We start from the raw sequence: 17,088 nt of genomic DNA on the forward strand, positions 1-17,088 counted from the left end.
CTACAGTTTGGTGAAAGGAACCACTGTCAAACCTAAAGGCCATCAATACAGGAGGCAGACGTCTGACACTCAGTCTCTCTGTCAGCAACTGATTGTGAACAGAAAAATTTTGCACCAAACACAGCAACCACATTACAGCTAAACCCCAGACTGTACAACGTTATAGTCAGTGACCAAAAGGATTTCAGCAGCATGGCAACCGTGCATTTAAAAACTGTTTCTACAAGCAGAATTAGATCTGACCAAAAAAATTTTACTGTCTTCCCCCACGAAGTTTTAATTAGTTAATTGGGAAAGAACTCCCTTCTCCCAGTTTTCTTACCCAGGCTTAAAAAAGGTCAAAAACTACACAAATAACCACTGAGCACACAATGTTTCATGTTAGAATTAACTTGTTAACAAAATAAGAGAACAAGAAGCAAATGAGCAGAAATACACTGCTTCTAGAACAAGAGAGTAAAAGCACCAGCTAGAACACCAAAGAACAGTAAAACTTTATCACACTGAAGTATTACTTACAAAAAAGAAATTTATCATAAAAAAACTTCTACATCCTGCTTCTTCAAGTCCAACAGGATAAAGGTATCTGACGATTACCATAGACCAAATACAACACCAAGCCATTTTTCTGTAGCAAGACTAAACACATTTTTAAATTTTTTTACCTTTTGAAAGAACGTTGAAAAATCTTTTGCCACATTTCCCTTGGCTGCTTTATTTTTTAATGCCATCTCCTCAATGGTGTCTTGAAGGAATTTAGCCAATTCAAGCTTTACTCTCAATTCTTTCTTCAACCTTTCCTCCTGTTAAGAAAATATTTGGTTTTAAAAGTTCCTTCCAGAAACATGTGCACAAAATATCACTTCTTCTGGCCTCAGATAAGTCATGTGAAGTACTTCTGAACTTCTGCTGTAACACATACATCCCAAGAGGGCATTCACTCTTAGCAAATATCTCCAAATTACTCTGAAAAATAGGTTCCAAGCTCCATGAGGCATGAGATGCAATGCCTCACCTGCTAAAACTAACATGCATTCTCTAAATTAGCAACAAAAAGATTGAAAAAAACCCTGGTTTGGGTAGTTCCCAACCCTTGTATCCAGCACAGAAATCCTACACTACCTCTCATCCAAAGAGAATTTATCACAGAATTAGACATGAGTGGTTACTTAGATCCAAATACACAATCATGATTGATTATATCTGTGACTGACTGGGAACTCCCAATGTACAAACCTCATGGAAGCTTTTTGTACTCTGAAAGTGAGAATTTGTGGGGCTTTTTGGTGGGATTTCTAATTCTGACAAAACTTAACTAAAAGAAATAAACTCTAAACAAAAAATGGGTAAGAAGCTGTTTTAAATATTAAGTATACATATGAAAAACCTCGTATGAAGAATAAAGACTACAAATGTTACAATGTCTATTTTAATACAAGTCAGGAAAATTAAGCCTCAGAGCTTTCATTTCTGAATTGAAAACGGAGATGGGGATAGCAGAAAAGACACAAGAGGCTTAGAGCCCTGATAGCTCAGCACCTGCACATATAAACAGGTAAACCAGGATGGCTCTGGTTCATTATTATACGTTAAACAGCAAGATCTTCAACACAAGATAAGGAAGATAAAAAGCGTTACCCTAACACTGAAAAAAAAAACAAACCTACTTTTTAGACTTTTTCTAATTTCTTTACCAAGAAGATTTCTAATTTTTTCAAAATTTTACTGGATTATAAATTCAGACCTGCTTACCTTTTTAGACTTTGTCTCAAACGTAGAGGGTAGCATATTAGGGAACAACTTAAGAGCTACTGGAAGCAAAAATTCCATAAATGGGACAACAAGAAAAACCAAGAAAGGGACCAGGCGGAAAAGATCGGCACATATTCGAAGGAACTAGAAGGGAAAAAAAAAGAAATGTATTGATAAGCTAAAATTTAAATATTTATTTTAAAAATACGTTATATGATCATCCAATTATCACTTAGGCTCATATATATATATTTGATATTAAGAAAATTTAAAATAACACAGAAAAAGGATGTGACAAAGTCAGTTTTTAGTATGTTTTTCTTCAAGTTGCTATATACCACAGAGTTTCAGGACTTTTCAACACTATAGAAAGTATTTCAAAAGCCTCACTGTGTCTCAATAGGATTATTGAACAAGTATCTCATTTAAACCTCTTAAAAGCACCTGAAAACAGGAGGTGGTCATTTGTTGTCATTAAAGCTGCTTAACTCCTTTTATGCATCTTTATTTGTGCTCCACCACTTCTTACATGCATGAGCTACTATGGACTAAGTAATCAAGAACAAAATGAAAGATCCCTCCCCCTGTGACTTATAACAATTGTAATGTACATTTAAATCCAGGGTAATGAGCCCAGCTTGGTAGCTTCTTTTTTTTTTTTTTTTAAATCACTGCTTTTCTAGAGCAGTAATCCTCTGAAGCAGGCCAAGGCATTGGTTACTGAATCTTCAGCTGCATGAAATACCGTCCTTGTGATTTCTGTACACTCACAAATATGTATATTAGGCTGCACAGTCGATAATCAAATCTTTCAGTAACTGTTGAAAGCTTAAGAACTCAGTTTATATTAGGGAGTGCAGATATTGCTTGATTCTACCTCATTTTACAACAGATATAACTGGTTGTTGGGAATACTGTCCGTTCCTAAATCAGAGACCAAAGGCCAGATGTGCACTATGGCACACTACTGCCACAGCAGATGTCATTCAACATCAGGATTTGATAAACACAGCTATGAGTGGTAAAAACTGGCAACCTAAATGCTATTACAAAACCAAACACATGCTTCCCCCTCTCACCCCTTCCTGCAGCTCAAAGCAATCGAGGGGAACAGCAGCAACAACCAGCACAGACCTCACGTGCCTAGGACTGATTTGCTAGAATAAAACTTCATTCAAAATTTTCTTAGCATAAAACCAGACAGAATCTTAAATACTGTATGAGGAATGCACATGCTATACAGATTCAAAGTTCCACTTTTTTTTTTTGTTTAGTTTTTATACATATAAAAAAAATTCAGTTTCCCAGAAGGGATGCTTTGGTCCATTGTTTAGAGGCTCAAGGATTTTTCCATTCATTCCAACAATAGAAGGCAAACGACTACCAGGGAGTTAAAAAAAAAAAAAAAAAAAAAGGAAAGAAAGTTTGGAGGAAAATTTTAAACCTCAAAAGAACAAGTTCCAAAAAAACCCACCTCAAAATTTTCTAGAGTACAGAGTGCCTATTTTAACCCAGTCTCTATTTTCAGTCAGTGCGTGCAAGTATTTCTACGAAATCCATATCCAAGGAAGCAGTTTTACCACTGGATTAAGCTACCCTAATGCTAACCTGAGACAAGGTATAAAGAGCCATGAAGGTGCACTAGCAGTCACACCTCTGATCCAGGTAAAACTGGCCCATAAATACATACATAGACAAGTGAAAAAGGATCAGTACAAACCAAAGAGGAGAGCTGGGGGCAGGGGGTGTTGCAAAACTTGATTAAAGCACCAAGCAGGACCAGCTTTTTTTTTCACAGCAGCACTGTCCTGGATCATCTTACATAAATCATGGAACTGCACTCGGCTAACTCAAGGAAAACAGCTTTACACAGGAACCTAATACAATGGTGTACGATTACACACACGTTATTTGGCAGCACAGCAAGAAGACCTTGTGACTACCTTGTATCTGCTGCTACAGCTCACAGATTCCACTTTTCCCCCCTCTGCAGGCTTGAAGAGTTTGTAAAGCTGGCAGACCTGCCACAAACTCCATAGTGTTTGCCACCTCACTTCCACGTCCTGAACCATCCTGTTGCAGGAACCAGCACTAGAGCCATTAGTTTTTAACAGCCAGTATCATATTTTGCATGTTTTACTTCTTCCTGCCTTCTCTAAGTGTAGGTATGTGACCCTGTTTAATCCAAACCCTGCCAGCAATTGTACTAGCAGAATTTTGGAACTGACTTTTAGTTTACATAAGCAATAGCTCCCTTTGCATTAGCCATGCTGCAAATGCTTGTTCATGTGGTTAGATTACTTGGATATCCTTCCATTATTGCCTCCAAAGAGGAAGGAAAGGGCAGGCAGAAATAACTCATTTGTCAGTCTGCATGAAGATAAAATTTCTCTAGGACTGTCAGTTCATGTACAGCTTAATACATTTAAGGCAGTATGTACTTCAATTTTAATTTTACGTTTTTTAAAGTTCAGGAGCAACTTTTGCAAAGTTTTAGGGAATTTGGCATCAAAATTTTAAGACTTCTTCCAATCAGTCAGTATACTATGATTTAAGGTTGAACTGATAAAAAGAAATTAACTATGTTAAAACAAACTTGAAATAAGGTTTAAAAAAACACCGTAGATAAAGGGTTTTGTTTAGCTGCAAGATGGCTTTGCTTTTCACTGATGCTGGGTTCTAAATCTACCATGCCTTCATTCCAGAGATAGGATGTCCTCTTCCTCCAATAAAGAAAACACAAAACCTAGACTGAGAAACTAACATCACTGCAGTTCTTAAAACTATTTTCTCTACATCTCCTACACCAGATTACGTGCATATACATTCACACAAACACGCGTCATTAGGTAAGAGACAGGCTACATCAGTGTAAACACCACTTCATATCTGCAAACAAAAAAACTTCTGTTTTATTTAAAACAAGAAAAATTGAACATCTGCACACAAGAACAAAACTAATCCAGAAAGGCCAAATGCCAGATCACTACTTAAATATGAGAAAGATAGATCTATGATCAAAGGAAAATCAAATTAATAAGTCCACCTACTGATGGAATATTACTGCTGTTTGTATAATTTCCCAGAAGTATAGCTCAGTGAACACAACACAGGCAGGAAAATCAATGGTTCCAATCCACCCTCTGGAGAATTTCTGATTCTGTTTGAAACCATGAATTAATTTGTCTCACTTGGCTTTCCAAGTTTCCCAAAGCTCTCAGTAAGCCAGCACAAGCCAGAACTGCTGCTTCACCAAGTCCTGCAGTCCTCACCTTCCCCTGTCCTCAGTTACTCCTTCTTGGCACCACATAATCCCCTCTCACGTCAGCACACACTGTTATATTTATTGCTGAGCAACGTCTCAGCTGGATCAGCTGCCAAGCATATTCTTGCACCAGCATAAGGAAGGTGTCAAAAATAAGGAGCATGAAAATGCTGAGACCATCAACTGGTGCTGTTCTTGGAAAGAGACCACAGGTACCCACAGCTAAAAACTGCTACATGTGCATGTAACAATTTTTGCTATTTGTTTCACCTTGTGAATATAGGGAAAACCTTTGCATTCCGCATTAGGATGTGATGGGTTCTGATTACACATCAAAATGTTCACCTGTGTACCTAATTTTATCAGGAAATTATGAAAACAATGAGCAAATATTCATGTTTTTTATCATTTATCAGAAGTTTTGAGGGCAGAGATGTGACCCTAACACTTCGTGTGTGCAAGTGCACAAACTGCAGAGCGCCAGACTGTGCCCACGAGCAGCACTGCTCACTCCTACTGCAGAGCACATACACTTCTTGCTCTCCAGCATTTCTTCCAGCACATCTTTTTTTCAGCAACAGCTGAAGCACTTTTTTTGTATTCAAAAAAGGCAGGAAGGCAGACTTGAATTTTTAATCTGTATAAACTGCTTAAACATCTTGTCCTTTAAAACAGTAAAATGAGAACTATCAAATCAGCACGTTGCATATTTTGCTAATGAACGGGTGAAGCTGAATATCAACGCATTCTTAAAGTAAAAAAAGGAATTAACTACACCAGTTTATTATTTTATAGTCTTTTTATATATGAGCTCACATCAAATGCTTTTAAATATCCATATAACTTTTTATTCTAATTGAATAAGCTTCCATTTGCTTCATCCAGAACCTGAAATTACTACTGAAATGCACGTATGTTATTCAAATTTGAAAGCACTCATATTTTACATCTCCCTTTTCCTTAAAATTATCAGTTTCCTTTTTACAGTTTCATACATGTAAGCTACATGTCATGAAGAAAACAAATGTATCTGGACTAAAATTATTTCAGATATATTTATAACTGAGATAGTACATTATCAGTCATGAATTTCAGCCTGCTGCTTTAATCCCGTTCAAAAAAAAAAACCAAGCAAGCAACAAACCAGAAATAGAACTGGCACAAATCCAACCTTTACTAGAAGTGTTTTCCCTCTACTTTTCCAGCTGGAGTGAAAAAGCAGAGAAAGTGACCATATACAGAGACGTAGCACATGGATGGGAACTTGAGAACAAACCACAACTGCTGCCCACATGACAAAACAGAAGAATCCCCTGCTGTTCCAACTAGAAAATACCAAATTTATCTTCAATAACAGGGAACACAACTGAAATGTTTTGGAGCAAAAATATCCAAAAATTTTAGTGTCCACACAGTGAGCAGGAGGGAAACACACCTAGCAGTTTTAATTCTAGGAATAGAAGACAACAGAAAGAACTACCTCAGTTCAAATAAAATGGAGGAATCACTGAGGACACTCAAGTGAAACTGGTGTTTATTCAGTACCTGTCTCCGTTCTCGACGAGACAAAGTGTTTCCGTGCAGGATTCTCCAGAGCATCCTTGCAGCTATTTTGGTGTCAATCCACAGTAATCGAAACCCATGGTAATAGTGCTTCAGTTCATCCATAACCCTCTGTCCGAGAGATTTTTTCACAACTTCCACTTCTGTTGGACTATACACAGGACCTCCTTCTTCCAGCTTCTTGTTTTTGTCCTTTAAGGACTTCAGTGACTTTTCAACTATAGAGTCATCTTGAAGGGGACGTGAAGAATGCCACCATCTAACTGGGAGATACTGGGGACCTAAAACACCCAGGGTTGCTAGTGGCGTCCATGAGCCAGAAGAGCTCATAAGAGTAAAGTATATTTGTCCAGATCCTTTAGTCCAACAACAGAAATGATCTTTTTTGGAGTATGTGTAAACAGGAGGGACACCAGTGCAATATTTAAAGTGTACAGTCCTTCAAAAGAAAATGCATTCAAGAATTAGCAACAGATCACAAACTATTTATATATATATATATAATATACACTTGTATAGTTATATATATTTATGTATTATAAAATGCATCATTTGAAAAATATCTACAACATATTTATGAAAAAGAATGCAAACTTTTGTCTCTTAAGATCAATGTCTATACCTGAAAAGAACAAGTGGTTTTACTTCATGACAAAAAAAAAAATAATCTGCAGGGAATTTTCCATTAAACAACTTTGAAAAGGTAGTTTATTTTACTCCAAACAAATAAAAGAGTAGCCATCAGATGTACTTTACATTTAGAAAGCTACATTTGAAAATTATTCTGCAAATTCATAAGTAACATAGAGACCCTTTTACTACTTCTCCTGTTTGAGCAAAACACTTGAGAAAAAGAAACAGAATTTGTAGACCTGGGATAGGTGTTGAGTCAGAGGAAGAGAATTACTATCAGAGAAATCTGATTTCATTAGAGTTCCTCTCTTATTATCTCTCTTATTATCATTTAGTTTTCCTTTTTCAGTGGAAACTTCTGCAAAAAATTCCATCATGGTACTGATCCGGGGCATAGAGAACCAGCACCTTGTTCAGAATTTTGTTCTTTTCTTTAATTAAATGTAGACTGAAGTTAGCAGGGAAGCACTGCCCAAACACCCCAAAAGCTCCTGTTACACGCAGAAGAACTACTCCTTATACCCAAGTAGAACTCTACACACCTTTATAAAAAGACAGGACAAAAATAAAATAGTAGATAAAATATTTTATATAAATGAGTTCCATTAGGTGTCCCTCAAATTGAAATGCCAGCATTAAGTCACCTACAGGACAGAAATGATTGGGGTGTTTCTTCATGGAGCCATTGTACTAACAAAACAAAATCAGAATGTGATTTTTGTCTTCAGTCAAAAACAGAAAATAGGAGCAAATGGCTCTGCAGGTCTAAATAACATTTTAAGAAAAAAAAAAAGTTTATTGAACACTTGTAAGTATTAACCTCCCTCACTCAATTTTCAGGTAGAAGCACTTTTTAAACTTAATTATCACATGTTCCGATGGATTTTAAACTCCTTTAATGGTTTTGTCTATTTCATGTTATTCAAACAGAGCTTTGAACAAAAAAAAAGAAAGACTGAAATTATTACTTTTTAAAGAGACATTATTAGTTTCTAGTTTAAACTAAAGTTTTAAACACCTGACCATTCAATGGTCAGACAACTGCCAAAACAGACACAGTTACACAAAACAGTCTCTTGATCAGCTAGAAGAGTACATATTTGCACAGATATTAACTGATGAGAATGACAGGTCTCTTAAGAAAATAAAGTACATATTCAAAACCAGATTAAAACATTTCAATAAATCAATCCAGCCTGACTCTAAGCTCTAAGGCACCTCCCAAAAGCAGAGCTCCAGGCCTACAGACCAAGTTCCACCTACATAATCGACACTCTTCTGCATGGAGAGAGGAAGGGAGCTCTGCCAGCAGAACTGGTTCTGATTCTGCAGAGAAAAAAAAATTTGCAAGAAATGTGCCTCTCTGAACATACTTTCACAAGCAGGAGGTCAGAGAGACTTCTATCCTAGTCTGTCCTCAGTATTTGTAATAGTAGAGTTCCCTGCTTTCAGATCTGGGTCATGTGGAGTGCAGGCACTAGTTTGTTTTATTTTAAGCAGCCACCTTACATTAACAGCAATTTTTGTTAAAAAAACCCCAACAAAACAAACAAAACAAAAAAACCCCAAACAAATTACAAAAAAAAAAAAAAATTTGTTTGATTTGGAAGGGACCTTATAGAGCATCCAATTCCAAACCCCCTGCTATGGGCAGGGACACCTTCCACTACATCAGGTCGCTCAGAGCCCCATCCAGCCTGTCCTTGAGCAGTTCCAGGGATGAAGCATCCACAGTTTCTCTGGGCAACCTGTGTCAGGGCCTCACCACCATACAGCAAAGAATTTCTTATGTCTAATCTAATCCTACTCTGTTTCATTTTAAAGCCATTTCCCCTTGTCCTGTCCCTCCGTGCCCTTGATAAAAGTCACTCTTCACCTCTCTGTAAGCCCCTTTAGATACTGGAAGGCCTTCCCGAGCCTTCTCTTCTCCAAGCTGAACAATCCCAATCCTCTCAGTCTGTCTTCAGATGAGAGGTGCTCCAGCCTACAGGCTTAAAATCCTAAGTTTCCAAATTTCCAAGAGAGAGGTCTTATAAGACTTACACTAAAAGTCTTTACAAATAAGTACATAGATATTTGGAAATGCTTCATGTATTTTTAAAAAAATAACCACAATTAATTCTACAGCAGGTGATATAGAACTAACATGTCTGAAAAAGAATTAGTTTGTTTTGCATTAAAGGGTTGTGTCTAGAGACACATCCTTATGTTAAAATGGAAACTCAAGAAATCGAAGAATAGTCACTGTGCCCTGGTCACTTTGACTATAAATGAACTACAGAACACATATTTTAATACTCTAAGGAAAGGGATTAGGAAATTCATGTCCACAAGTACGCCTTGTGAGCCAAGTCAGGAACAGAGAATGGATTCTGCCAACATTCAACTCCTTAAGCTCCATAAGGGCACACAACAGCTGGATTCATTTTCAGAAGAGGACACCATCACCCAAGGCTGTAACATATAATAAACTACTTTCTCTGGTTTCACAGAGATACAAATCAAATGATTTACATTCCCAAGTGTCAGCTATGATTTTCAAACTAGTTGTGATTCAATGTTTACGGTACTCCACAGAGAAAGTATGCAGGAAACTCATCACATCCCGTTATGACACCTGGAATCACCCAAGAAAAATATTAATATTCTACTGCTTTCACATCAGAACTGAAACAAAAAGGGAGGAAGTGGGTGGAAAAAGGAAGATCTCGGTTTCTTTCTCCCACACACAACCAAGCAGGTGAAGAGAGTAATACTCAGACTTCCTTTAATCTGTCAATAACACAAGCTGAAGCTAATATTTTAGCACTTGGTCTAGATATAAACCTACGCTCTACAACACTACACTAACTGATTTTCTGTACAGTTTTGAGTTCAGAAAAATGTTCATATTTACTCACATCTTGTTTGCCAGCCTCAGAGACGTACAGCTAAGACACGCCCGATCTCCCAAGTTACCTAGAAAAAACATCAATAATTAGCATTAATTCTGAAATTCAGCACGACATTTATTTACACAGTGAGTTGCACACAAGCACGTGATTTACAAGACCAACCTTTACAGAGGAATGGCTACTACTGAAAGCACAAAGATGCAGCTTAACAGCAACTTCCCTAAGCACTGTTTGTCAGCACATTCACACTTTGGATGTTCCCAATTCTGTTTTGCTTTTGACAGTAGGCATGTGAAGTACTGAAGCCCTATTCCAACAGAAGTCAAAGCACATGCCTTGTTCTTATTTCTCTCAATCTGTAACCCAAATTTACAGCACAAAAAAGAGAAAACAGGTGGGAAGCAAGGCAGATGAGATGTTCAAGTGAACTGCCTGTGCACGTCTGTGGATGTCTGAGGTACTGCTTGCTCTTGTTCAGTCACCTGAAGACACATTTCCAAGTCCCTCGGGCAAGTGACTGTATTGCAGAAAAACTTCACTGAAAGCAAATGTAATTTTTTAATAGCTCAGTGACAACACAGGATTAAATGATCCAAATGGAGCACTTGCCGAGCATTTAGGATGAAAACAGCTTTTTGTTTGTTTTAAGCAAAACAACAAATAAAACATGAGTAGGAACTTAAACACATTTCATTAGAGAAGCGAAACCACATCACTTCAACACATTGCTGTCCATTTTGATTAGCACCTGGTAAAAACAGCCCTACTCTGTGATCTCTCTGCAAAGGATACAAATTGTCTTGAAGGGCGAGGACCTGACCCAAAGCATATGAAAGGTTAGCTTTCCAGAAAAAGCCATGTTCCTCAAAATGAATTTTATTTAAAACACTAACTCAGAATCAATCCTAATAATAGCTAATAAAGTCCACAAGCAGGACTGACACCTATATACAGGCATCCTCTATCCAAGTATAGAGACAAGCAGCATCCACTCTGGAAATAAACTGAGGAGAGACCATGAAATGATAAATCATTTCACAGGCTTCAATAAAGGGCCATGCTTCAAAGCCTTCAAACCATGGCAGAAGCATCAGCAACATGAAATGCTACCTAGTGGCTGTACACAATCTACAATCAGTGAAAATCATCCCTGAAATCACTGGAAAGGAATTAATCTCCCTAAAGAGACTTTAAAAAAATAAATCTTGTATCGACACCTAGCTACAATAACTCAACAGGTAGCTGAGTTATACCAACTGCAAAAAGATTTCTGGACAAATTACAGGAAAATCACATAAGCAAGACTCCAAATGCCTTGACGCTTTCTGGCCAATCTTCTCAGAATTCATTGTATCCAAAACAAAACTGGAAAGCTGGATAGAGCAGGTATGCTGTGGTTTGTTTCTCCCATCTGGAACCTACTATTTCTAGTCAATCCTAAGAGACAGCAGGATAGAAAAGTCATTTTAGAGTTTAGTTGTACCCTTTTCTACCATTAAAGCCAAGGCATGGTCTATGACAGAACCTAAAGTAGAAACTCTGAGAAAACACAGCATCCAAATACAAGATAGTTTAAGTATTAAGGGAAAAGAGATACCACAAAACCAGGTGGGACAATCACAAAGTATAGAAGATAACTTATCTGATGAAAATCTTAATAACCAAGGGATGTCCCATGCTAAGTGGGCTCTGAAGTAATTACAGCAAAAGCCATCGCATTATCAAGTCAAAGGATTTACCCATCTCAAGTTATATCAAACTCTAACAGGCACTTACTGCCACTGCAAGTAGAGCCAAAAGAAAAACTGTCTCTTTCTGGCTCAGAAAGCAAGCTTTGAGAATCTGTGAAGGCATTCTGATACTTTCCAATATTTAGAGAAAGAACAGCAGCTAAATTTCTAAACCCAAAAGGCATCTCACAGGATGTCCCTGACTTTAAGGAAGAGCTGACCAAAGCAGATAAGTACTCAGTGTCTAGACAGGTAAGCCACAGCAGGGTAATCTGCTTGTCTCACCTGAGTGCCAGGCAGCACACAAAGCCCATGTGCCAAAAACCAGAGTCCTACTAGGAGAGGACACTGCCTGCTATGGACAGGTGCCCCCAGAACAAACAGAGATGATCTGGAGATCAAAACTGGCTTGGAGTTTCTTAGATAAAACTCCACAGGCAGCAAGACACTTTCACTTCACTTACTTTCTTTCCAACCAGACTTACTTTCTTTCCAAATGTTAAGGAAGGGGTCAAAGAACAAAATTCCAAAGTTGCCATAAGAAAACATGCTGACTCAAATGCTTCTTGTTGTACAGCTCTTCAGAGTGTGAAGAGACACACAGAAACCGTTAATTCCAGCTTTGCCAGTCTTTGCCAGACAAGAGCTCTTTATGTTTTGCAGTGTCTGTTATAACCACGTACCTAAGAGCAAACCAGCCCTGAAATAAAACACATACTTCCTACAAAAAGGAGCAAAGTCCATAATCCTTGCTTCTAGGGTAACCCAGACATCCAGAAGTGTCTGAACAAGGTGAATGTTGCTTAACCACACTCAACACTGTTCATTTAAGAAACTTGCATTAGCTTTGTAAGAAAGAAAGGCAGTAGTGCCAGAAAAACTGTATGTTGACACGTTCCTCGTGAAAAAGGAGTAATGAGAAACTTTATTCACAAATTTAATGAAACATCAAAACCAAAGGTTTTAATGTAGAATAGCTGTGTACTGTTACTATGTTTAGAGTTTTTAAAAATAAAATGCTAACATGAAGTAAGTCCCTACAGAAGTGTAAGCTTGCAGTACTTAACAGTCTGATCTTGACAGGAAGAACATTTAGGATTCTTAGAAGCACTTAGCTTTAACTTAATCTTAGACTACTTACACGTAGAGCAAAAGAAGATGAGCTAAGTAAAGCAGAACACCACACACAAAAAAAATTACACCTTACAATAACGCATTAATAATAAATTAACACCCCCAATAAAAGCACTGATTGTATCATAACCATAGTGCACCACAGCACACTAATTATTTCATTCTATCACAGTATTTCAGCACAGGTTCTCTAAGATTTATAACATGCAAAACCAGAGCGATCATTAGCACTTCTTATGCTATGCAACCAGAAGAATCAAATTTAATCCCACATAATTTGAAGGTACATGGATGTGTTTCTTCCTGTTATAAACTGGACAGCTGAGATACCCCAGTTGTTGGGTTTTTTTGAGGTCACTGTACAAGCTCAACCTAAATAACTGCCTTTACAGCAGTAGTTTAAAAAAAAAAAAACATCAACTAGAAGAAGTTATCGCATTTGAGTGATTACTCGTAACCAAGAGGATAGCCTGATCATCATAATGGACGAGCCTCCTCTTGGCTGACCAGGTTGGCCTGAATCTGGACGTGCCGCCGGCCTGTTCTCAGTGACAGCGCTCCAGTGACAGGCCGGGGCCGTGTCAGTGACAGTGCCAGTGACACGCCGCTGCCTGCCGAGCTTTCCCTCATTCCTCACTAACCCTCTGCCATTCCAGCTCTGGGACGTAAAGAGCAACCACAGGCCTCGCACGTCTCAAGTTACCAGCTGTTTCATGCCACTAAACTTCACCACCCAGAGATCCTTAAACCGTCAAATTATCTTGGTTATTAATCGGTATCTCGAACTGCCTTTACTTTTTATTTGCCAGGCTTTCAAAGCCACGCGGAAAAAGACGAATTCACATATCCTTCCTGATGCGAACTAAGAAAAAAAAAACCCCTTGTACTTTCTTAAAGGGAAGGAGCACATAAACTAGCGAGAACTCCACTCCACACCCAAGCTACGCTGAGAACAAGGCGGGCAAGACCGAGACGTAGTTCCTGCACCTTAGCAAAAAGCACGTGTTTTCTTCTTCCCCGGCCAGCCGGCATTTAAAGGATACGCCTGCCCCAGCTGCCCTTAGGGCAGAGCATCCTCTCCAACCACGCTGGTAGGGGAAGCACATGCTTAGAGGCCGCAAGACCCAGGGAGCGCGGGCCGGGACAGGCCGGGCCGGGAGCAGCGCCCTGCCCAGCCCCGGCTCGCCCCCGGCGGGGACTCAGCGGCGGCCCTTCCCTCCCGCAGCGGCCTCTCCGCCCACGCCGGGAGCCCCCAGACGCCGCCGCCTCCGCTCTCCCTTCCACCCTCCCGTTTCCCCTTCGCCCAGGCCCAGCGAGCGGCCCCGGGGGAGCCTCACCGGGCTGTGGCCGGCGGCGCAGCGCTCGGGGCAGGCGGCAGGCGCGGCGCCCGCAGCTCTGCAGCAGCATGGACGCCATGGCGGCGCTCGGCGGGCGGGCGGCCCCGCTCCTGTCCCGTCCTGCCGCCCGGGCCGCGGCGATCTCCCTCCCACACAGGCTCAGCAGCGCCGAGGAGCCGCGTTCGCCCAGCACCGCCCCCGCGGCGCCGGGCACGCCGGGAGTCGTAGTCCAGAAGTGCCCGGTGAGGGCGGCTGGAGCGGGCTGTGGGGATGGCGTCACCGAGGGGCAGGCGCTGTGGGGTGTGTGGCTCCGCAGCCGCCCGAGGGGAGCGGCGGGTGAGTCTCGGGACCTGCTGCGGGTACCGGAGGCTACCCCGATAACGGGGCTCCTACGCCCGAGGGTGGCTCGCTCGCAGCCCGCGGTCGGGAAGGTCGGGAAGCCCGAGCCCGCTGCGAAGGGCAGGCGCTGGTGCCTCACGGAGCCGCCCTGAGCCGCTCGCACCGCTGTGGCCACACAGAACGCCAGCCCGAAGTACAGCGGTCCAGCACCAGATGGTGCTTCCTGCCCTGGCAGCGGGGTCGGACTGGACGGCCTCCAGAGGTCCCTTCCAACCCTAAGAATCCTGGGATCCCGCGGTGTGCGCGGCAGCGTTGCCGCACGCCCGGGGCCAAAGCTCAGCGTGCCGCTGGCGTTTGGGGACTGCTTGGCAGCAGCAGTTCCAGTGCGCACACGTGTATGGATTGCGGTCCAGGGATGTGTCATGAAAATAGCTTTCTTGTGGAGCTGTGATGTCTTTGATAGGAAATAGCACATAAATCAGTCAATTGACAGAGGTGCCTCGCTAGTGCTAGTTAATGGTTTGGCTACAACATAGCATGATATTCTTAAAATATCAGTTCTACTGACCAGCGTTAGGATCTCTTATATGTGTCAGTAGTCAATACAGCATTATGTAGTGCCACTCATTTTGCATACTTTCGACTGCAGAGGCAGATGCAGCGAATAACTGGAATCAAACTGCAGACATTATAATTTAACCTGAGAGCACTGAAATTTTAAAAGCTGTGTACATGAGGTTTGGGTGTTAATGCCTTGCTTGTTCAAAAAAAAAAAGGGGGGGGGGAGTAGAAGTTGCTGGAAGTGTCTGTGGACAAGATGGCTGACAGCCCTGCCAACAAGATGGCTGCCCCAAGGACAGGTCTCCAGAGGGATGAGGGTGCTGTGGGCTCAGACCTCTCCTGCCTCGAAGGCCATTTACAACACCAGGCATTGCATCACCTCTACACCTACCTAAACCTCAAAGAAAATAGGTGCTATTTAACCTATATTTACCCTTACATGTCAAGGGTAGCAGAAGCATCAGGTTTGACCCAAACCGTGACTGAAACAGCCTCACGCTAATAAAAAGCCGAATGAGTTCTGCGGTTATCCTTTCATGCTTGAGACTTTGCAAATGCAGGAAATTAATTAGTGATGTTATAAAGTTCTTTTGTGTATTTAAAGAAAATCCTCAGAGGTTTCTCCTAAGTGTGAAAAATTTAGATGAAAAAGATTCAAAAGAATATGTGAAGAAAGACTATGCAATTGACTGAATATTTAAAAATAAAAAACAAGACACCCTTTTCTCACATCTTTTCACTGTGTTGGCTATAGTAATACTAGTGTTGTTTATATTTAATGATCGTTAACAAATTAATTGGTATTATTACTTATGTACTCTAATTACTAGAGCTAGTATTAAAATGTTAGGTTCCCAAACGCACTAACAGACTTTTAGCCATCTATGTCTGGTTTACAAGTATTTAAAAATGTATTGCATTTAAATGGTTAAAATTATTTAAAATGTGCAACCTCACAATAGTGCTTTATGTTAATATGGCAATCTTAAAAAAACAAACAAGCAGCAACAAAAAAAACCATCTTCCCAATCTACACATCTCTCTCACTAGACTGGGTTTGTAGCTTTCTCTTGTTATTCTTTTTTCTTTCTGGTTGGCTGATAACAAAACCAAATGAAATGGGGCAACTAATGGCAGTTCCTCTAACAAAGCTGCTTAATTATGTAGAAACATTATATGAAGCCTATACAAGAAGAATAATATGCTCTGAAGTCATTAAACTATTGACAAGAGATTTCAGACAGCAAACAGATGATTACAGAGGTCTCAATACATTTGTGCAGACAAGTAACCAGTCTTTCAATAGTTTCATTAAATTCATTAGTATTCAGGGTGGCAGACAATGTAGATGCATGTGCCTTTTCAGAGCTGAATTCGTTATGTTTTTGTACAGTCTTTTGTTCCAGATTTGTTTATACCTGGAATTTACATGGTTTTCTACCATATATGAAAAGGATTGATAATATACTCTGAAAAAATTGTAAATAGATACAGTTTCAAAAAACTAACTGTGTGCATTTACCAAGCATTGCGAAGTAATGTTTAAGATAAGATGGAGTATTAATAATTTCCAAGTAGTTGTACAAATTGTTCCCACAGGAAAAGGCCGAGTGACTGTAGGTGACACATGGACCTTCCACACAGGTCAGCCTTTGTCTTAAAGAAAAACATCTTTCACTCCATCCCGAGCAACAGACCATGAGTTCACAGAGAAAACACTCATCCCCAGAATAAATCACCATACACATAATTACTAGGGGTTTATTTTTAAAAACCTCAACTGCTACAGCCATTTTAGACCTGGTTCTTAAAGCAACCATGTTGCTTGGAAAAGTTGTCAGCCATCTTGTTGAAAAACGTGTTTTCTAGGACGAATAGGA

The 17,088-nt window shown here is 40.1% G+C and overlaps 1 protein-coding gene across 1 annotated transcript in view; it reads right to left on the reverse strand.

Moving 5' to 3' along the window:
* LETM1 (leucine zipper and EF-hand containing transmembrane protein 1) overlaps positions 1-14,393 on the reverse strand; it is a 31,278-nt gene extending 16,885 nt beyond the window's left edge. The window contains exons 1-5 of the mRNA XM_017820754.1: positions 14,309-14,393; positions 10,114-10,171; positions 6,563-7,019; positions 1,753-1,896; positions 666-803 (exon numbers count right to left, since the gene is read on the reverse strand). Coding sequence (XP_017676243.1) covers positions 666-803; positions 1,753-1,896; positions 6,563-7,019; positions 10,114-10,171; positions 14,309-14,387 — 876 coding nt within the window. The 5' untranslated portion in view covers positions 14,388-14,393. The remainder of the gene's footprint in view (positions 1-665; positions 804-1,752; positions 1,897-6,562; positions 7,020-10,113; positions 10,172-14,308) is intronic.
* Between the last annotated feature and the right edge of the window lie 2,695 nt (positions 14,394-17,088).

This window comes from Lepidothrix coronata, unplaced genomic scaffold (genome assembly GCF_001604755.1).
Source record: "Lepidothrix coronata isolate B3197 unplaced genomic scaffold, Lepidothrix_coronata-1.0 Scaffold85, whole genome shotgun sequence".
NCBI classification, from domain to species: domain Eukaryota; kingdom Metazoa; phylum Chordata; class Aves; order Passeriformes; family Pipridae; genus Lepidothrix; species Lepidothrix coronata.